Genomic DNA, 23,689 nt, shown 5'->3' with positions numbered 1-23,689 from the left:
TGGGGAAAGTAGAACTTAGAAATAAGATAAAATTTGTTGATTTTTTTTCTATATTTTCTCAATACTTGAATGTAATTGGGAACATTTACATAACTGACTAGATAAAACATTAGTGGATGCTCAACAAATATTTTTGATCATTTGCCTACTTATCTGTGGCATTGAATAAATACAAAGACATACTCCAAAATTTCATTCTGAATTTTTTGGACTTATAATTACTCTACTCACTTTACACATATTCAAGCATTGTTACATATAGAGATCCAAAACTAACTCTAATTTACAGAGTACGATATTGTGGGTTCGCACAGTTTTATACATTACTTTCTCAGTAAAGTTTCCAATATCTATTTTCCATCCATGGACTGACTTTTGCCAGGAAATTTCATTCTGCAGGGCAGATATTCTAAAGTGACAGCCAGGGACACCAGATGGTGAAGTCTGTTACCTGGGAAGCGGATCCTGGAGATACCAACATGCAGGAAGTGTACTAGGTAGTACATTAGCTGTGGGGAGAACCAAGCAGCCCAGGTCAGAGGGAGAAGTAGGACTGGGAGGGCCGTGATCATGGGACCTCAGCTCATCCTTGGGGTACTTCTGAAGCTGGGATGGACCTTTGGACCTGTCCCAAGTTGGGGTAGCAACAGTCCTTTATACTTCTAAAATGATCGCTGCCCCAGGAAGTAGGTGTGGACTTGGTAAGGAGTCTCTTTGCAGCCAAGAGGAAAGAGCTGTCGGTGAAGAGCTGTTGTGAGACAGTTTTTCCAGCAGCTAGTGAAATACGTCCTTCCATACAGAACAGGGAGCTCAGAGGCACAGGACAGAAACTTCCTGTCACTTGATTTTTCCTGCTTCTCTTCTACCCCTCATTAATTATTCTCTATCTTTAAAAATCATGAGCATTTTTTAGTAATTGTCACAATTGACAAATAATCCTTATTTGATGGTTTTTAAATCTATTCTATGCTATACAAGGTTAGAGATCATATCTAACTTGTTCACTTTTATATGTAAAATGCATAGCACAGTCATTGGCACATGGTAGACATTTAGTGAATGCTTGTGGAATGAATGATATTATATCAATACTATAGACAATACTAAATCACACTATAACACATAAGATATTAAGTGGACCCACTAAATATGCCAATTAAGATGAAATAAAATGCTCTTATTTTAAAGCTATCATCTGTCACCAAGTATCATAAATGTTTATTAATAACATTGAATTTATTCTTGTTGAAGATACATGTTCCTCTGGTTTCTGTATTTTCTGAGGTAGGAATTTGATATAGTGAGAATTATCTTAAAAACAGGTAGGTAGTACAAAATTATAGTGTGTTTAACTTGAGTGGTATTGTGACTTCTTTAATGTATTTAAGTAGATGCATTGGATTGTTATGACAATCCAATGTATCTGGGTCAACTTTTGAGAAGAGAAAATCTGCCCTTGTTGATAGCATTATTACTTGTGGTGAGTGTATAACAAGCCTTCAACGGACCATGAGCAAGTTATTTCCAATTTTTCATATTGTTATTTCTCTTAAATATAGTTGAACTGTATGTTATATAATGAGTTATATGTTATCTAAAGATCAGTATATTATTAATACACATATTTGATATTATAGATGCAGAAATTTATAAACTTCTGTGTATTAAAATTTGAATGGATAGAAATAACATATATAATAGTACTTTTAAATTTCCTGTATGATGTTTTGTTTTTCCTTCAATGAGATACATATAAACTGATTTGATTTATATTTACCAGATTCTCATTATGTCATTTTAAGGTATAAGAAAATATATTTTGTCAGCTTGCTATGACTAAACTCAATCTTCAATAGTTGATGTATCATATGTACAATTAATTCTAGAGAGAAAGCAATATCCTTACATATAACAAAATAAACTAATGCCATAACAATATATATAATTTAAAGCATTCCATCAAATATTTCACATCATTGGAAACTGATTCAATCTATTTGAGAAACTAATACTGTATTACTCTATTAAAAATATATACACAAACACATTTTATGTGTTTCTTTTCTATATCAAGATCTGAAATCATAGAGATCTGCTTATAAAAGAACTGTGAATTATATGTACTGTCAGTTGCATAGATTTAGATTTATGGAGGATTACATGCTGACAAATAATCTTTATTACTGTATATTTTATACATATTTTCCGTTCAGATTTTCTCTTCCAGAATATGAATATATAACATAGTAATTATGTATTTTTTATCATTAAAGCATATTAGAATAAGCTTGCTCTGAAGTACATATAGATATTACTGTCTACCTAATTCTCTCTTCAAATGCAAACCACTAAATCTTCAAATTAGGATTCATTTTGGATGCTTTCCAATTGTACATCTATATGCAAGTTATAAAAGATATTGCGATTTTAGATAATAATAGCATCTAACATATTCATTGGATTATAGTGTATGATCCTATATACCTTCACTATTTACTGTAACATGTATGGAAAGAACAAAATGAGTGTGTGGGGAGATGCCCATCACTTTTCTATCACAAAATTAATGGAAATGAACGGATAGTAGCAAAGGCCATAGCTTTGAGATTTATTATTTATTTAGAGATCGAATCTTGCCCTGTTGCCTCGCTGGAGGGCAGTGGCAGGATCTCAGCTCACTGTAACCTTCTCCTCCTGGGTTCAAGCGATTCCCTGCCTCAGCCTCCAAAGTAGTTGGGACTACAGGCACATGCCACCACACCTGGCTTGTTTGTTTGTTTGTTTGTTTGTTTTGTATTTTTAGTAGAGACAGTGTTTCACCATGTTTACCAGGCTGGTCTCAAACTCCTAACCTCTGGTGATCCACCCGCCTCGGCCTCCCAAAGTTCTGGGATTACAGGCATTAGCCACTGTGCCCAGCCTGCTTTGAGAAATAAAGAAGAAATCCATCTCTTCCCCCGAAAGTAAAATAGAGAGGACATGAATTAATGGATCAAAATGTCAAATAACTTGTCAAATCTTAAAGATAAGTCCTCCTGATAACAAGATGAACGCCAGCTCTGTGATATTGTTTTGGTAAAATGAAAGTGTAGGATTAATTTTAGTTAGTTTGGCCATAAGCAATTTGCATAGCTCTCTGAGACTAAGTAGGAAAAAATATTACCTCTAACACAGGATTGTCATGTGGATTTAGAGAGAGAAGGTATGTGAAGAATTTCTCTTAGGGTAGGTACCTGGAAAACAGTAATGCCTTTAAACTGATTTTGTTTTAAATCACTTTAAGCTGATATTTTAAAATCACTTTAAACTGATTGTATCAATTTAGACTGATTTTTAAAATATCTTTGCATTAAGGAAGCAATGTATTTTTCTCCTTAAAGTGAAATCCAGTTCTGACCTTTATTGAGGCACTCTATGAACACAATTAGAATATGTTAAGCTATGAGTTTGGCTCTAAATATAATTGGATATATTTTCTCACATAACAAAAAATACCAAGGGTCTACCAACCCCAGGTGTAAGCAGGACTCCCCCTAAGTCTCAGATTGTTGTTGTAACTCAAGGAGCACATATCTTCCTTGCATATTTTTAAGTGATAAACATTTCTAAAATTTATTTCCCGCTCAAGGATACTTTTTCTCTTTTCTCATTGTGCAGCTAAGTTACATCCACTTTTCTAATATAGTCACTGGCAAGAGGAAAGCTTATTCGAATTGGCTTATACCAATGGTTCTCAAACTTTATGGTGAATCAGAAATACCTCGCGGACTTGTTAAACCCACAACTTCTGGGCTCGAGCCCCTGAGTTTTGATTCAGTAGGTCTTGAATGAAGTTCCCAAGTGATGCCGTTGCTGCTGGCTTGGGTATGACTTACTGAGAATATAGTTTCACAAATACATATGTACCTCCTAGGCCTGAGAATAAGTTGATACTCTCTGAGCAATTGGCCAAACTGTAGAACATGAGTGCCAGGGCTCTACTTATAAAAATGGCATGTGACCGGGATAGAATTTGCATTGACAAACAGAGATGCCTTTCCTTCCTTCCTTTTTTTCATTCCTTCCTTTTTCCTTGTATGAACACTGAAGGCTTTTTGCTTACTCCTTTTAAATCAACCTAAGTAAATTTTATACGCCTAATGACAAAGCATTAATAATATAAGAAATAATGTTGCTAAAGCACAAAGTCATGTAAGTAATTGTAACTAGGTGCAAAATTCTGGAGAGAAAGCCATCAACTTGCAAAGTTATCACTTTCCCATTAAGTTCTGAATTATTTGTGCAGCAAATTCTTTATGCCTGACAGATCAAGAAAGATCTTTTTTTAAATGTTCCATTGTTGTTCCAAATAATAGAATTGTGCTCCCTATTACATGTTTCTTTGTAAAAGAATATGGTATAGAACTTGACATTTGAAAATTGCATTCTGAAGAGAAGAAATGAGAAATCTGCTTGCATTTTAAATGTGATGTGTGGTATAATTCAGCAAACTCAGTGATGGTGCATAAATGACAGTGTTACTGTGAAGCAATTGAAGTGACAGGGGAAACTTACCCAGAAAACCAGGTTGAGTATCCTGTCTAGCTGCCCAAGCCAAATCTGTCTGTTTCTAGCTGCCTGTTGGCATCATTAAGGTTTAAATATCAATGGTTGTGATTTTGACTCCTATGGAATGAAGGGGCAGGATTTGCAGGACAGAAACTAAAAATGTCCCCTTCATTTGATGCTCATGTTTTCAGTGGATACTAGGAGGTGGACATTCTTGAGACAGACAATAGCTGATAGGCATGGGGGGGCCTTCTCTTTCATTCAAACTCCCTGCTTCCTGAGAGTGAGGACCAGCATTTTCTCTGCCAGGTCCTGCCCTGCATCCACACCCTCACCCCACCTCTTCGGGACTTCGGAAAGCTGGGATTCATAGAGACTAAGAGCCTGCAACTTATCAATTGTGTCAGGTCAAAAGTCGCTTTATATCAGCTTATTTCTTCTAATACCATACACTTCACACAGTTTTGCATTTTGCTTTAACATTTTGGAGATCTCTCCTTATGAATATATAAAAGGCTGCCATATTATATTTAAGGGTTTAATGGTTTTTCTTAAATTTAATCAGGCTAATTTCACGGACATTTAGTTCCCAGCATTTACTGCAAACACCAGCAACAACAAAACAATGCTGCAACAAATATTCTCATAATCACAACATTTCACACAACTATGCGTATGTCTGTGGAATACATTCCTGGAAATACAATGGCTGGGTCTGACTTTATGTGCATTTTTAATTAAAAAATATTGCCCGTGTTTCCCCATGAATTTCTCCACATTTTACTGGCAGATTATCTTACCATACTTAGCCTTTGCCAGTCTGAAGGCATCTTGATTTTTTCAATTAAGCTTTTTATTTTTGATATTTGTAGATTCATATGCAGTTGTATAAAATAATGCAGACAGATCTGGGCGTCCCTTATGCCCAGATTGTGATGAGAACATTCTCATCACAAGGTTCCTTTTAAGCTACCTTCACATCTAACTTACCCTCCTCCTACTCTGTCCTTAACCCCTGACCGCCACTACAATTTTCTATAATATCTGTAATTTTGTCAGGTCAAAAATGTTACATAAATTCAAATTGATGTGCCCCTAATTTGAGAGATACTAAATATATTTTGTTATATGCAAATTATATACTTACTGTGATTGAATTTACCATTTTGTGATCTCATGATTTGGGATCATACTTACTAAAACTTCCCCTAAAGTTTTGATTAAGAGAAAAACACCACATCCGCATTTATTTTCCAATATTTTATGACTATTTTTTACTTTTGGATCATGAATTCATCATTAGTATTACTAATGATTTGAGATGTGAAAATAATTCCACTTTCAATTTCTACCTAGAAGTCCTAAGATAATTACCAATGCATTTTTTTATGATTGCCTTTTGTGATTTTGTATATAAAGTAATATGACAGTATGTTTTAGGAAACCAAAGAAATATCCTTGGGTTTTCCTACAATATTATAGCATTATGAAGAACCAGAGGCTAACTTTTTCTTTATAGTCTTAATACATTTTGTTTTGTTTTGTTTTTTGTTTCTTTGAGATGGAGCCTCGCTCTGTCGCCCAGGCTGGAGTGCAGTGGCACCATCTCAGTTCACTGCAAGCTCCACCTCTGGGGTTCCCGCCATTCTCCTGCCTCAGCCTCCCGAGTAGCTGGGACTACAGGCGCCGCCACCAAGCCCGGCTAATTTTTTGTATTTTTTTTTTAGTAGAGACAGGGTTTCACCATGTTATCTGGATGGACTTGATCTCCTGACCTCGTGATCTTCCCACCTCGGCCAACCAAAGTGCTGGGATCACAGGCGTGAGGCACTGCGCCCGGCCCAATAAAGACGTTTTCTATAATGATAGTACAATTAATTTTACACTGCAAATTTTAACTAAAAATGAGAAATGATATTAATAATCTGAGGATAATTATTGTAACCTGTTAATTTATATAGTGTATAGTATTAATTATAACAAGATTGATTTGCAGTCTAGTCACCCTATGATATATTAATATATTTCTTTACCCGTGACGGGTCCTTACTACAGGTTTCTGAGCCTGGTTCATGTGGTTTCAGAAGGTGTGGCTGGTGACGACATGACCACAGCCTCACAAAACCTATTTTCTTCAGAAAAGAATTAAATCATGTACTGTGCTAACTTTTAGCATCTGCTGAGTTAGTGGGTGATCAGGATGAACAACTTTTTTTGCATGTATTTATATTTTTTTATTTATGGTTATGTGATTTCCTTTTGGGGAAAGGTTGTATAAAAACTACTTTTGTATAAGGTGCAAAATAGATTATTTACAAAACAACATAGAGTGTATTGTATTTTAGTCACATATCTTTCATTGATAGTCATATACTAATTATAATATTTGATTACAGAAATGTAGAATTCCAAATGAAGATGATGGCTCATCTAAATTCTTCCTAAAATGTTTTTCTCTTTTGTCAAAAGAAGTTGCCATTCTTCTGATTTTATCAGAGTAGACTATAAATAATGTAATTTTTTGTTTTCCTTTGAAAGGAAGTATTGAACCTTCAACATGCCTACTATAAACTAAGCAGACAATACCAGGCAAATATTGCAGAACTGACTCATGCAAACAACCGAGTGGATCAAAATGAGGCAGAAGTAAAGAAACTAAGATTACAAGTGGAAGAACTAAAGCAGGGACTCAACCAAAAAGAAGATGAGGTACTACTTTATAAGTGAACATGTACTGAATAGCTTCTAAATAGTATTTTAGAGCACATCTAAAGATTGTCTCCCTTATTAACATATGGCATTAATGGGAATATAAATATTCATATCTTAAATCAATTTAAAAAGAGTAAGGAAAGAAATAAGATTACACAGACAATGTGCACATGTTTGTGGTGGTAATAGTATATGTTTTACGAGTGCTCTATAGTGTCAATACTTTAGCATGATCTTGTGTGCACACGTGTGTGCGTGTGTGTGTGTTTAAATATGGGCACAGTATCGTTAAAGCTTGGTTGTTTTAAGATTTAAGCATCTATATCAACAAGTATGATATATATTATTATATATTATATATTATTTTCAGTGCTCTTTAGTGTTCAAAAGAATCTAGGTACTTCATTTTGTTTTGTTAGGTCAACTCAATAATGGTTTATAGAATATTTTAGAAGTTTTTGGCAGATAGATATCTCGGTGTAATATCTTAATGGCACACATTTACAACTGTGGGGGTGATTGCAGCTGCAGTTACAAACAACAAAGTTGTTTTTGTTTTTTATTTTTAAATAAACACAGTCTCAAATGTCACTATGATTGTGGAACTGTCACCCGCAGTGGCATTCTTTCACGTGGTTTTCCAGTCACGGTCTCTGCTCCTGTTGGACAACTATTCAGGCAAAAATCATAGTTCCCTGGTTAAAAAGATGTTTCTATATAATGCAAAACAGTTGGAAATAAAAAAATAAACAGCTGAATTATTTTCCATGGAGTAATTTAAAATCAAACATACTCCACATTTTGAGAATTTGTTTTAGTAAAACAATTCCAATCAAGCAAACCGGATTTTCTTCTCTAATAACATTATATGGAAACAGAATCAATCATTCCACAAATGAGGCTCACACACTCTCCTCTGTGCTTGCTAGTGGCTCTTGGCAGGGCTTTCATCCTTGCTATGTCTCTTTTTATGAAGATATATATGTACTTTCTAATGATATTCATGCATGGTGGGGCTGGATGGTGGATGAGTAAAGTTGGAAGGGGAATATAGTAGGAAGGCTCAAGAACGTGATTTTAGGATTTTTATTTTATTTTAGCCATTATTTTGTGAATAATTTTAACATGCTAGTATTTGTTGTAGGGGGTGGGGTGGTGGTGATGATAGTGAATAAATCTTTATTTTTGTCAAAACAGGCTTTAAGATGTCATCTGAGACTAAATTATTGGTAAGGAAATAATTTCTTCTAGGGTTCATGGACTAATGAAGTGCTAGTCCCTACAGATCTGATTCACAATGTAATTGTGCAATTTAAATAATGAGCTGCGGTCTTAAGGAGGATAACATTATTTGTTCCTCCATGTAGGATTATATTTCCCACATCATCAATGTCAGGCTTGGTCATGTGATATTTGCTTTGCCTGCGCCTTATGTGAAGGAGCTGTGCATGCCAGCACCTTCAGAAGCTTTGAGAGTGAACACAGGACTCTGGCGTGTTTCTTTTTTTAAAAAAAATACATATTTTCTGTCATGTCTCACGTCCTGAGGCCACCACATCGTGGCATGATTCTCTCAGCGATTCTGAAATTAAGAGGGCATAAAGCTAAGCCTTTGCTGACCCAAAATGGAATCTATATGAGTAGGAAGTCATGTTTATTGTCAGAAGCCACTGAGATTTGGAGTTGTTTGTTGCTACAAACAAAACAAAACAAAGCAAAAACTTAGTTGATGCTGACTGGTGTGGTCGTTACAATAATTTTAAAAACCCAAATATTAAAATAGATGACATTGCTCCAATACAAGAACAACCTCTAATGAAAACAATATGCAGATTTTTCAAAGAACTGAGAATAGAACTACTATTTTAACCGGCAATCCTACTGCCGGGATATTTACCTAAAGGAAAAAAAATCATTATATCAGAAAAGATACCTGCACCTCTATGTTTATTACAGCACTATTCCCAATAGCAGCCATATAGAATCAACCTCAATGGATTGTGCCCATCAGTGGAGGAGTGGATTAAAAATGTGATCTATTTACACAATGGAGTACTATTCACCTACAAACACGAATGAAACCATGTCTTTTGCAACAACATAGATGAAGCTGGAGGCCATTTTTTTTTTTTTAACGGAAAGCACTCAGGCACAGAAAGACAAACACCACATATTCTGACTTACCAGATGGAGATAAATAATGTGTACGCATAGAGATAGAGAGTGGAATGACAGACAGTGGCGACTCGGAAGGGCGGGGAGGAAGGAGGGTAAATGATAAGAAATTACTTGAAGGGTAAAATGTCCCATTATTCCGGTGATGGATACACTGAAAGTCCTGACTTCACCACTGTGCAATACACCCATGTAACAACATTACACTTGCACCCCGTATATTTATACAAATAAAAAAAAGAAATACCTTTGTAAAATAAAAAGTAGGTGGTGAGAAAATGAAGTCTGGAATGATGGAATCTAACATTCGATACATTAGTTTCCTGTAATACACTGGAAAGCCAGTAATTTGCAGAATGAGCGTGTGATTTTTAGGTGAAAAGATACGAACAAATATTCCTTGCTTGATATTGGTGCATTTGGCAAATGCTTAAAAAAAGGTGAATTCAGAAAAGAATTATCAAGTTTTCAAAGAGGTATATAAGGTAATGTAGAAATTTAAGTAGTTCTGTGACTTCCTGATTGTAAGAGTTGTAAGACCACCTGATTTCCATCCAAAAGGTAAAATATATAAATTACGATGGTTTTGAACAATAAATGTCTACTAAAATTGAACTTTGTGGCAAGGACCAAATCATCAAACCTAATGCTAAAGCTCTGAATCTATTTGTTTCCTGTAAATTATTTATGCTGAACAAAAATAGTGTAGGGAGAAGAGAATAAGATTGTGACTCTACCAGAACATTTTATAATTCAAGGTAACTGTAACTACCTGAAAGATAGAGAAATGTTTCTAAAAGGATTACTGATGTGAATATTGACCTATGAAATTTATTGGAATCAAATAGGGAAAAAAAAAGATTACTAAGTCATTAATGAATATTATACTGGTGAGTGAGCTTCTAGTCTGGGCTAAAATCAACTCATTTCTCAAGATTAACATAATCCTTTGTTCCTCCAAACTCCCATGAGAATGAAGCCAGCTGAGCATGCTCTCAACTCCCTGGGAGAGAATATTCTCCAATGGCAAGTTCAGATATGGCCACAGTATCTAACAACACTAGCAGGACCTTCTAGAGAGTAGAGCTAAGGAACATAGAAACTATAAATCTGGAAGCTATTTTCAGGGAGCAGAATCCAGGCCAAATACGGAAATATGTTCCATGGTCAGTATAGGTGCCCTTGCAACATCTACCAAGTAGATTCCATGAATGTTTTCTATTTCCACTTTTTATGTGGGACCTTTTCTAGAAATTTTTCTGTCCTAGTTTCACAATAGTATATTGGGCAAGCATGTGTGTGTGTTGGGGGAGGGGTGCGGGACAGTACTTGCTTTATTTAGTACATAGATCTCTAGAGCAAGAACAGGCATATATACTGAGATTCGATGTGGAGATAATCATGAAGGATTTTGTTTGTTTGTTTGTTTTTTGGTGTATTCTACATTTATTTGAAGGAAAAAAATAGCCTGCTGAATCTTCCTATAACTAATTACATTTTTAAAATATTTGTAGGCATTCTGGAGAACTATAGTGTCATTGAACTTTGAGGCTAATGCCGTGTTTGGAACGTTGCTTGGGTACCTTGGTGAGGGGGTAAAAAATTTCAAGTGAAGAAGGGAGAAACACAGTTTGTGACCAAGTGAGTGGCCTACATTATACTGTATGTGAATGAGAGTGTGTGTATGTGTGTGTGTGTGTGAGAGAGAGAGAGAGGGAGAAAAAATATTTGCTGTTCTTTGCTGTGAGAGGAATACATTTCCCGAGCATGAATGGAGGCATGGTCAGGTAAGTTGTTTGGCAAATGGAATGTGTGCTGCTTTCCAACAGAATCTTTAGGAATCATAGTGTCGTAGGGAAAAGTAATTAGGTATATTTCACATCTGAAGTCTGGAAATAGGTGTATTGAAATATATGTTTAACACACAAAACCTTATAATTTTCTGTACCTCTAATCGAATCAATTGATTACCATAGAAGACCCAAAGCACCATTAACTCACATGCATATTATAGTGTATATTATTTGATTGCACTTGTAATTTAACCAGTTTTTCTCTGATTAAAGGTCATCACTGTTTCGGTGAGTTAGGAAAAAATCTTAACCATGAAACTAAAATTTTACTTTAAATAGCTATCAGCATCTCCTCAATTTGATTTCTCATTGAAAAGAAAATTATGTCAGTTTTACTGCTGAACTTTTCAATTTAATAGTAGCAAATTCTTCAACTTGCAATTAGTGTTTAACTGGAACCGTCAAATAGGAAGTTTTCAACTCTCACAGGTCAACATATTTTAAGTAAATGAAAGTAAGTTAGTTGTCCTCTGTACAGTAGAGAGAATAGAATAGTATGTACTTTGGCCCATAGGAGAAAATCTGGGGTCTAATTAAATAAATGAACAAAGAATGTCCTCTAGATTCTTCCATGTTGTCACAAATGGCAGAATTTCCTTCTTTTTAAGGCTGTGTGTGTGTGTATCTCCTAACTTATCAATTTCTCTGTGTGTATGTGTATCTCACAATTTATCCATTTCTGTGTGTGAGTGAATCTCACAATTTATCCATTTATCCAACCGTGGACACTTAGCTTGTTTTCACATCTTAGCCATTGTGAACATGTTGCAATGAACATGGAGTGCAGGTATCTCTTTCAGATATTGATTTCATTTCACATACACATGTATATATACACAATGTGTATACACATATACACATATATACATGCACCTGTATGCATAGTGTGTATGCAGATTTATACATACTATCTCCAGACAAGCAATTGCAGAGTCATATGGTAGATCTATTTTTTAATTTTAATTTTTTTGGGAACCCTCATACTATTCTCCATAACAGGTATATCAATTTAGATTCTCACCAATAGTACAAAAGGGTTTTCTTTTCTCTACATCCTCACCAACACTTATTTATTTATTTAATAAATGATAATAGCCATCTTGAAAAGTGTGACTTTTTGATAATGGCCATATTGAAAAGTGTGAGGTCATGTATCATTGTGGTTACAATTTGAATTTCTCTGATGATTACTGATGTTGAGCACCTTTTCAAATACCTCTTGACTATTTGTTTATATTAGTTAGATGTCTATTCACATATTCTGCCCATTTTTTAACCAAGTTATTTTGGGTATTTTGCTATTGAGTTGTATGAATTTTAAAATAAATTTTAATATGAACCCTTTGTAAATTATATGGCTTGAAAATTTTATTTGTATCTTTAGTTTGCCTTTTCAATTTTTTTCTGCATAGAAGATTTTAGTTTGATGTATTCCAATTTGTTTATTTTATTTTGATCCCTGTGCTTTGGGTATCATATTCAAAAATGTATTACCAAGAATAATGTCAAGAAGATTTTCCCTAGGTTTTCTTCTAGGAGTTTACAATTTCAGATTTCATTTCTAAGTCTAATCCATTCTGAGGTTAGTTTTGTTGTGGTGCAATATATGGATATCCAGCTTTCCCAATACTACTTATTGAAGGACCTGTCATTTCCTCATTGCGTATTTTTGGTGCTCTTGTCAAAAATTGGATGACCATATATTAATGGATTTATTTCTGGGTTCTCTGTTCCATTCATACATGTGTTTATTTTATGCCAATACCATGTTGTTTTGTTTACTATCAATTTTTAATAAGAAATCAGGAAGTTTGATGCCTCTAGATTTGTTCTTTTTAAGACTACTTTGAGATCTTTTATGGTTCCAAACATATTTTGAGCATTTTTTTCTATTTCTGTCAAAAATATCGTTGGAATTTTCATAGGTATTTTTTTGAATCTGCAGACAGCTTTGGGTAGCATGGATATTTAAACAATATTAATTCCTCCATTTCATGAACATGAGCTATCTTTCTATTTGTTTATCTCTTCTTCAGTTTCTTCGATCAATGTCATAGTTTTCTAAGTGCAAGTCTTCCATCTTTTCAGTTAAATTTATTCCTAAGTATTTTATTATTTTTGAATATGGGATTATAATTTTCTTATCATTAGTGGGATTGTTTTTTATTTAATTTCTTTTTCAGATAGTTTGTTTTGGTGCTAGAAACGCAATTGATTTTGCAGGTTGATTTTGTATCCTGCAACTTTACTGAATTTATTTATTAGTTTCAACAAGTTTTGGTGGAGTCTGTAGAGATTTTTACATATTGGATCATGTCATCTAAAAATGGAGATACACTTACTCCTTTTCCAATTTAGACAGCTTTCATTTCTTTCTCTTGCCTCAGTTGCTTTTGCTAAAACTTCTAGTGCTATGTTGAATAGAAACAAGAGTGAGAATCCTTGCATTGTAACAGATGCTTGGAATAAATTTTTTGAGTTTTCACTATTTATCATGAGGTTTTTCATAAATGGTCCTTATTGTGCTTGGGCAAGTTTCTTCTGCACCTATTTTATTTAGACTTATTATCATAAACAGGTGTCGAGCTTTGTCAAAGGCATTTTCTGCATCTATTGAAATTATATATATTTTTTACCTTTCATTCTGTTAATGTGGTATATCACATGGATTAATTCATGTGTTGACATTTTTTTTCACATGGATTAATTCGTGTGTTGACATTTTTTCCCCTGGTGCAAAATTTGTACTTACCCTTGACTTGTTCTCTCTATGTAGTTTTTAGTACAAAATATATGCTTCTATAAATAAGAGGCTGTTCAAAATATCTGGTGAATTATTTTGTGTTAAAAGATATATAAATCGAGTTAACTAACTCCTAGCTGCTAGATGCTTATAATTCACAAACAAAACTGCATAGGATGAGATTTAGCATCTTTTACAATAATTAAAAGTTCTATTTTGAGTAAGAGGAAGAAGAATCACCTAACTTTAAGATGGCATTCATGCTTTAAGTAATCCATTGTCATCTTCATTGAACTAAGATTGATTGAGCTAGGTGCACTGTACTGTTCTAGTGGAAGAATATGAAAATATTCTTGATGTAAGGGTTAAAGTCAAATACAATGATATCAAAATCTGGCTGAACTATGGTATCATTTTGGAAGATTAAAAAAAAAAAATACTCAAGTGCCACCTCCAGAAAATTTGATGCAGTTGTTATGGGTGGGGCTTGTGCATGGGTGCTTTTAAATAGTGCCAGGAATGATTCTATTAGGTTGGTGTGAAAGTAATTGTGGTTTCTGCTATTACTTTCAATGGCAAAAACCACAATTACTTTCGCAACAACCTGATAATATCTAGCCAAATGTCAGAACCGACAGCTTAATGAAAGAGGTTGCCACAGTCAAAAGGCAAATTAATAACTGTGGTATCCTTTGAATGCATATATTTGTGGCAAGAGATTGTACCAGTAAAATGTAAATAAAATGACTTGCTACCCAAAAGAGATTCTTATCATAGTTTGTATCTGTTAACATTGTTATATGCAAAATTAATTAGTGTAATACATCTTCTAGATTTGAGATTAAATTCAAACAATGAAAAATAAACATGGGAAACATAAGATACAAGATAGAATTAAGGCTCTTCAGTTCACACTCAAAATGTTAGTGTTTTGCTAAACGCATTATTGGTATGGCATCACACTTAGCAATTATCACCTTACTGTTACAGCTTAGCTAATTCTGGCTTCACATTTTAATGTCTTTTGGGGTCATGAAGGTGAAATTTTTCAAAACTCTGATATCATCGGCAATGATGAATGTGAGAGACATTTTGTTTAAACTGACAGAACATTAATTATCTAAGTTAATATCGGGTTTTTAAACAGTTCTTTATTTGGAAGGACAAAGCATCCTTTTCTAGCACTGTATCTATATCTGTTAAATCTCATTAATTTGCACCCCGCTGATTTTAAGATTATGAGAATTGTGATAGACTAAAATTCACTTTTATCTATGAAAAAGATGTAGTAAGTGTTTTAGGTAAGATTAAAAAGAAATCATAGAGAAGCCATCTGCAGGTTCACATGGGGACACAGTGACAGTTTCTAATGAGATCACCACACACCCAGGAACCGAACTGATTTGTAAAAACCAGCCGGTTCATGTAATATTTATTACTTCCTAACCTCTATATTAGATGTTGGAATATAAATGATTTCTTTCAAAGGAGAGCTTTTTAACATTGTAAGAGATATTCAATCCTAAGTATATACAGTCGAATGTAACAAATGTCAAAATGGCGGTATTCACCGGATGCAGCAGAAACAATTCATTGTGTTTCTTTTCCTTTAAATGCTCGAGGGCTATTTGGGATTATTCCTTTTAATTATTTATTGTCTGACACCCCAACTGGAGTAAATGGGCAAGGACAGTAGCAGCCTGTGCCTGTAGCACTGCCAGCTCTCAGTTGTGCTGCCCAAAATGAAGACATCATAGACAAAAGTGAACACATGTCCAGCAACCGAGTTGCCATTTATTTTTAATCTAGTAATTCCAATAATTTTATTCCCCCTTGTGTGGATGATTTACACGTTATTTCTTCCTGCCATTCTTTGTCTTGCTCTTTTTCTTTACTTTACCAATCAGCTCCATGGTCTAGCCGTTCTCCTCCTCTTCATAACTTGACTTGAAAACCCAGACCCATCAAGCAAGGTTTATTCTCAGCTAAAACTTTTCCTAGTTGTATGTGAGTAGAAAGTGTCCTGAGTAAAATAAAAATGTTTTAAGGTCAGGTTATATGAAAAGACTTAGACCATGGTCTTTTGTTAGCTTTGCCTCCCCTGTAACTCTAGGCAGCATTTATTAGACCCCTTATCCATATATATATATATACACACACACACACACACATTACATATGCCATCACACACATTATATATGCCATGTATATGGCATATATAAGTGTGTGTGTATTAGTTATATATTGTATATAAAATATATATACACAATATGCATTTTTTCTTTTGAATAATGTCAGATAATTTGTTGCTTCTCATTCAGTTATTTTATTGTTCATTAATTTACAAATAGGTATAAAATTATGGAAGTTACATAGGCCTCATTATATTAGAAAAAAATTGCAACTACTCAGCTAAGAGCAATATATTTTTTCCTTCTTTTTTCCCCCCTTTTTAGTGCTCTTGGTGACCAGAGTTGAATTAATCTTGGCACACTATCAAGTTATTTCTTGGCACATTCATTGTTCCATGCAAATACATTCTCTTCATTTATTTATGTATTCCCTTTTATCCTCATGTCCCACTCCCATTACCTTCTGTCTATGTGCAGCCATTTAAAGGCAGTTTTTGTGTATCTATTTGTACAGACGTGTTTTTGCACAATATGTCCTTTGTTTTGTGTGTATTTTAATTTATATTTACCCTGTTGCTGGTCCCATATTGCAGAGAAATTTTCACCCAGATTTATAAGGGGGAAAGGTACAGGGTCTTGTTTCAATGTTGTCTTTGAGGATGAGAGATGGCAGGCTCCCCTGTATAGTAGATTACATCTACAGTCACAATGCCAAGGATCCTAAAATCTGTGCTTAGTTAAAAAAATAAATAGAAAAGCAGGAGATATTTTTAAAACAATGTCTTTCTGATCCATGACTGCAATGGAATAATGTTAGATGAGGCAAATGAAAAATATAAACTCAATCTAGCTTTTGAAATTTATTTTGTAAATATATTTGTAAAAATATTTGTAAAAAAATTACAAAATTTATTTTGTAAATTTTTGTAAATATATTTTGCACAATATATCATATACTGGGAAAGATACAGAAATGGAATCAGATCTGGAGGTCAGTTCTGACAAATGCATTTCCTAGTTATGTGGTCTTGGGTTCATCATTTAGCCTCAGTGGACTACACTTTTCTCATCTGTAAAGTGAATAATGAGCTGTAAGATTACATAATTTTAACTATTGAAATGTGTGCAGTTGAGGTAATGAAATGTTTAATAAGGTAACTAAAAAACCAGTATCTCTTAAAATATAAAAAATTACACATAATTGATCTAACTAGGATTTGGGTGGCATGTTCAGCATTTTTATTAATATACAGTGTTTAATGTAACCTTATGTAGCAGTATTTAATATTTCAGAATTTAACAAGTAATAATGTAATAATATATTTAATCTAATTTTATTATAATCATAAAATGCTGAGTGCTACTAGTATAATAATTTATTAGTATAAATAATAATATAATTATGTTCTTATCACAGTTAAGCCTTGCCACAATCTTTAAATTAGGTACTGTAATTACAGGAATTTGAGGCATAAGTAAGTAAATGACATGACCATAGTTACAGCTGGGAGAGAAAGAGCTCTACCATACCAATGCCAGTGTTGCAATATATATTAAAAACACGGCCCCTATTTTTATATATTATCATATTATTTACACCATGATAATAAAACTGATGATAAACTACTCTTATTTGGAAATTAACATTTAAGGATAAAGCATTTTATTTAGAATAATTTCTTCCTATTTGGATTACCAAGCATAATTGGTAAAACAGTGGTGTTACAAATTCCCGATGAACCTTTTTAACATTCAGTGATTTTTTTTCTGCTTTAATCAATTATCTTTATGCCAAAATCGTAATGGGTTTCAACAGCAACTATTTGAAATAATGTTCCACTTAGAAAATATGGAGGACATTTTATTGTGTTTAGAGAAGTAAATATAATTGTTTCTTTAAATTTTCCTGTACAAAAAAAATAATAATGGGAAATACTCTTTGGAGGTATTAAAATTATGTTCAAGGATAGACTTATATCTTTAGATTTAAATGTATTCTAACTTCCAAAAATGAATTTACATTACTAGTTACACCAGTGATATATGAAGTCCATCCTTCTTGAAGATTTGTCAGGCAAGTCATTTTGTTACAAGACATTTTGGTTACCTAAAGTAGAAAGTGAAATCACTTTTGGAGGCTGCTCAATCTAGTACTACCAGAAAAACCAAAAGTAATGATTACTTATATTTCAATACTCAGAGTTCTAAGGGTATGAATTCTTAGATGAGCTATTTTCTCTTACATTACAATAAAATGGAGAATTTTTGAAATTTAAAAAGATACATATGCTAGAGCTATAAGTATTTGTACAGCTCTCCTGTAGTTGAAATAGCATACAACAAAATATAAACCAAACATAATTAGACATATTTATAACTTTATAATTTGATGCATTTCACACATAATAACTCTAAAGGTAAGACTATATGTTAGCACAAATTATCAAGAAATATTCAAAAGCAGTTCTGTTTTCTTTCATGTGGGATAAAAAATGAGTAAATAGCTTTCTTGATTAAAGATGAATAAATATACCTGATTTTGTTCTTTAAAATATATACAAATTGGGCTAATTATGTTTGAATAAAGATAACAGAATAATGATTACAAGAATGTAATGCATGTTCTCTGCAGTAGAAATGTCTAAGTATTTGTTTTTTTCTCACCATCACTAATTGATAATTTTAAGAAAAGTTCAATTAATATTTTGAAATATTGTGTAAACATTATATAGTTCTTATATAGGTTTATGTCAATATTTTAAAATAAAATATATTAGTAAGGTTGATATTCTTTTAAACCACTTGCATAAGCAGATCAAATAGTCATGGAAAAGGTGATTTTGTGGTGTTAATATAATTTCTCAAGGGAATAAAATAAATATAATCATGCTTTAATTTTAAAATGCTATTTAATTCTTTTTTTATTCTACCAATGAAGTAAATAGGTAATCTGGCTGATATAGAAAAGACGTCATGATATATAAAAACATTCTAATCGTGTAAACAGAGAAAAAGACAGTAACTTAGAGGAGATTAATATAGTTATCAAAATAATATATGTACACTAATTTATTTTCTTTAATAAACAGGATATGAGACAGGATCGTTGGCAGAAATCTTAAAACTAGAACAAAAGACTACTTTAAAAAGCAAAAGGACGATGTTGTTCAGTAGGAAATAGAATTGAGGTGACTCAATATAGAGCTCAGAGACAAGTTTCAGTGAGAGACTCTGGCACCTATATTCAGGCCAGGAGAGAAAATAGCTTTGGATATTAAGTGTTCAGTGCTGCTAAGGTGTGATAGTGTTGAGAACAGGTACACTACTGCATGTGCGTGTAAGCTATTTGCTTTTATAGTCATCTGCTAGAGATATAAAGTTATGTTTTTGGTCTACACATTTTATTGCTGTACCAAGCAAATCATATTTTATTTCTGGTGAAAGTTATAGATCATAAAGCACACCAAAGTTCTATTTTTTTTTCCAGGAACCTGAATAGCTCAGGAAAGGGAAAAATATGATTCTGTCATTACTTGGTAATAGCACATTTGATTGGAGGAAACCACTTTTTAAGAGTTGAATTAGTTCATTGAATGACAGACCTATGTTTCAGAGATGATAATCATATTTTAGAGCACAACCAGAAATAATTTATCAACAGCGGAAGGCCAGAGCTGAGTAACACGGTTGATATCCGGAACTAGTTCCACGTGCTGGGGTGGAGGTAAATCGGAGACAGTATGCCAAACCTAGGTTAAAACCATTTTGGCAAGCAGTCTACAAGGGGTGCCTATGTGGGTGTGCTGAGTGTGATTCCACCGACTCCAGGAGTAGGTAGTTCTTGAAGTCGGAGCACAGTCCTTGTCAAGCATCATTAAAACCTCCATCAGTCATTTAAATGAAGTTCTAAAGCAGAACTCATTCTGTAGGGGAGAACATGTGATTAAGCCAGGGTCTCAGGTGAAAAGGTGCTGGACAATACTCCGCAGTGTATCAAGAAGGGAATTCAGTCTCGCCGGGCGCGGTGGCTCACGCCTGTAATCCCAGCACTTTGAGAGGCCTTGACGGGCGGATCACCTGAGGTCAGGAGTTGGAGACCAGCCTGACCAATACGGAGAAACCCTGGCTCTACTAAAAATACAAAAATTAGCCGGCCTGTGGTGGTGCGGGCCTGTAATCCCAGCTACTCAGGAGGCTGAGGCAGAAGAATCTCTTGAAGCCTGGAAGTGGAGGTTGCCATGAGCCAGGATGGCACCACTGCACACCAGCCTGAACCCTGTCTCAAAAAAAAAAAAAAAAAAAAAAAACAGAAATCCAGTGTCAAAGCTGGGCAACATCTGGTTACCAGAATGAGGCATTCAGGGGCTGGGCACACAGAGAGATGATCAACAAAAGCCCTTAGTGCTGAGCTTGGACTCCTTAAAATCACCCTCCCTAAAGTCAGAGAAAAGCCCAAGAGAATAGACACAGATATGTAGTAGTTCTGGGGCGGGAGAAGAAGGAGGCAGAGACTGAGAATCAGTTAAGTTCTCCAAGGTCACCCCTGTGGACCCAAACAATTATGCCACGTTTACTTTCTCTACTGGGTATTTGTCTGTGATTTTGTCCCCTCTGTGTTTAGCAGAGAAAATATATCTGTAGTCCCAATTTTCCAAAAACCTATGTTCCTGGAAAGCAGAATACATTTATAAAAATAATGAACACCCAAGTGTACAATATGCATGAGCACAGGGAAAGGTCTGGAAAAGTGGCCTGGGAGGATCCCACACAGCCTGCTAGGTAAAGTGGGAAAAATGACTCAGTCTTTCTGTTCCTCAGCTTCATCCATCACGAATTGAGGGAGTAGGATTGAATGAGGCTTAATTATCACTTCTAGTGTTATTATTTAGTATCATTCGGAGCTAATACAGTTTAAAGCCATTCTGGCTAAGATTTTAAAATACTCAAGTTTTCCACAGAGGTCTGTTTTGAGATGTCTCCTCACGGATGTTAACCTGGGCTCACAATGTCTTTAAAAATCATGTACCTTCAGTAGAGGTGAACTATTGGATCCTTTACTGGAGGCAAAGTGATGGGCTAGATGACCTCAGTGGGTGATTTTCATATTCATGATCTCATGGCAACTCTGCTTCTTGACATTATTAAAATGGTTTTTCTAATACATCATAAACCTATCTAAAGCACATTTTCCAACTTTCTTGATAAGCACAAGGTAAGCAGATATATATGAATAAATATATGTATATATATTTATACTCAGCCAGTTTGTATCATGTCAACATGTGTACTTTCAGAAATGAAAATTTCCATATGCAACAGGCAAGGTTCATTTTGATGGATTTATATGCTACATCTAGGTGTAAATCATTTAGTGTATTAACATTTTTACTGTAAAGTTCTGACAGTTTGTTTAAAATCTTGCTTAATGTTGTTTTATGCATTATGACATCAGTGAAACTTTAGACTATTGATACATTGATGGAGAAGGTAATCTATTTTTTAAAAATTTCAGGCAAACCAGAATTAATTCATAGGAAAACAATTTCATAGAAATATAGAACTTATTTTTCCTTGAACAGTGCATACGTATGATACAGCTATGAGTGATGTTAAAAACCACTGGTGTTTAAATAGTGACTGTTAAATAAAATATGTGAACTGTAGTCATACATCCTCCATGTGAAATTCGGAATGAAAGAATATGTTACCCTAATCTCCAGAGACAGATCCAATTGGGGAAAACAAGAATATAATCCCCTGCACCCTTACCGTGTCCCAGGTCCTCAATGAGGCAACCATGGTATAATAGCAATACAAAAATGCCAAGAATGATGACTGCCACTTAGTAAACATTCAGATATTTGTTGAATGAAAGTATGGTCTCTAGTTACACAGAACTTACAATCCATCTGACAAAAAGACAATTTAAAATGAAATTATCCTGAAGTGGGTGTAGAAGCATATGGGGCAACTAAGGACAATTAGCTTAGTTTAGGGAGAAAGCTTCTTGGAATAAAATTAAGACACTGAGGAAGAAACTGAGAATCTAAGGATGAATAGGCTTTAGCTTTTAGCCAGGGCAAGGGGAAATGAAGGGAGTAGAAGGAAGAGCGTCTGTGAAGGCTAAAATATGAATGAAAGTTTGATAAGTTTCAAGACGGAATGATATTCAGCACAGCTGAAATGTGGCTGAACATGGAGATAGTTGGGAGACAGTGTGAAAAAAGACCTAAGGCTAGAAGCACAAGACCTTGAAAACCATGTTGGGGAATTTCAACGTTATTTGACGGGAATAGTAAACCACAGAAATATTGTAGGAAGGACAGTGGTATGTCTGATTACCATCGTTCATGTAATGACCATCTTCTTCCCAACAGTCCATTTCCCCTGGGTCTGGGGGTGAGGCAGGTATCTTCCTTACTACTCTGTTCATCGGCACCTACACACTGCTGTCCTTCTCCCTCTCTCTTCATACATATATACATGCATATAAACACACACATATATACATATGTATACACACAAATAGTTATATCATATACAAATGGCATTTGCTACCCCCTCCTCTTCGCTCTCATTTCCAGTCTCCATCACTTCTTGAGATTTTATCATCTAATAATTGCCACTGCCTTCAACCACCCCGAGTACTTGGTGATCTCAATATCCAAAAAGATAACACTCAGTACTCTTGGTTTCTCAAACTGTTGTCTTCCAATTATCCGGTCCTCCATTTCACCATAGCAACCCACTTCCAAGGTCATAGTGTAGGTATTGTCTTTACCAATGACTGTATTTTCTCCAGGGTCTCAAATTACTCATCCCACTCTCCAAACATACTAGCTTATCTTTAGCAAGCTTACTCTCTTTAGTATTCTAAGTACAACAACACTTCAATTCACTGGAGTATATAGTCTGTTAATGCTACTATCCTTCACTGTCATTGATCCACTTCCATATCTATTTTCACTCCTTATGCATTGTAAATATTGTAGCTTTAACATTATAATCACTTCATTGCATATTCCTCTATGTCTGGCCCCCATACTCTCTGTAGATACTCACTTGTAAAGCTCCATCTCTGGTTAAGTGCAGTCGTTGGCTCCAGCTGCAGCTGCAGGTGGCAATAGGAAAACAAGCACCGTGGTGGTAAGACTTGCTTACATTCACCACCACTCATGTCAAGTGACTTCTTAGTGCCCCAGAATTAGCTCTTCTAAATGATTTCACTACTTCTTACCCCAAACCTGTAATCTCCCCTCATCCCTCCACACTCTCAGCTGTTAGTATTTCTCTGATTTTACAGAGAAATAAAAAAATTTTTTAAAGGCAGAATACAGATTACAGAATATTCATCACACATTCCCATCATCACAACTACTACACTACATAGAACAATTTGAACCATTATATTTTGCCTACATTAGTGATAAAATACATGAAATTTCTGATTTTCTCTCTGGGTTTGCCTGTCCACGTGGGCAGAGTCCTATTCACTTTTACTAAAAGAATATATATATATATATATA

At 34.4% G+C, this 23,689-nt stretch overlaps 1 protein-coding gene across 2 annotated transcripts in view; it reads left to right on the top strand.

Moving 5' to 3' along the window:
* Positions 1-23,689, top strand: part of CCDC102B (coiled-coil domain containing 102B) — a 355,558-nt gene that overhangs the window by 300,955 nt on the left and 30,914 nt on the right. For both annotated transcript variants that reach the window (XM_017867082.1, XM_017867080.1), the window contains one exon: positions 7,087-7,257. In XM_017867082.1, the coding sequence (XP_017722571.1) occupies positions 7,087-7,257 (171 nt within the window). The remainder of the gene's footprint in view (positions 1-7,086; positions 7,258-23,689) is intronic.

Source organism: Rhinopithecus bieti, unplaced genomic scaffold (genome assembly GCF_001698545.2).
Source record: "Rhinopithecus bieti isolate Rb0 unplaced genomic scaffold, ASM169854v2 scaffold_2272, whole genome shotgun sequence".
In the NCBI taxonomy this organism is placed as follows: domain Eukaryota; kingdom Metazoa; phylum Chordata; class Mammalia; order Primates; family Cercopithecidae; genus Rhinopithecus; species Rhinopithecus bieti.
Note: the sequence above shows the minus strand (reverse complement) of the source record. Positions and strands in the feature narration are given on the sequence as shown.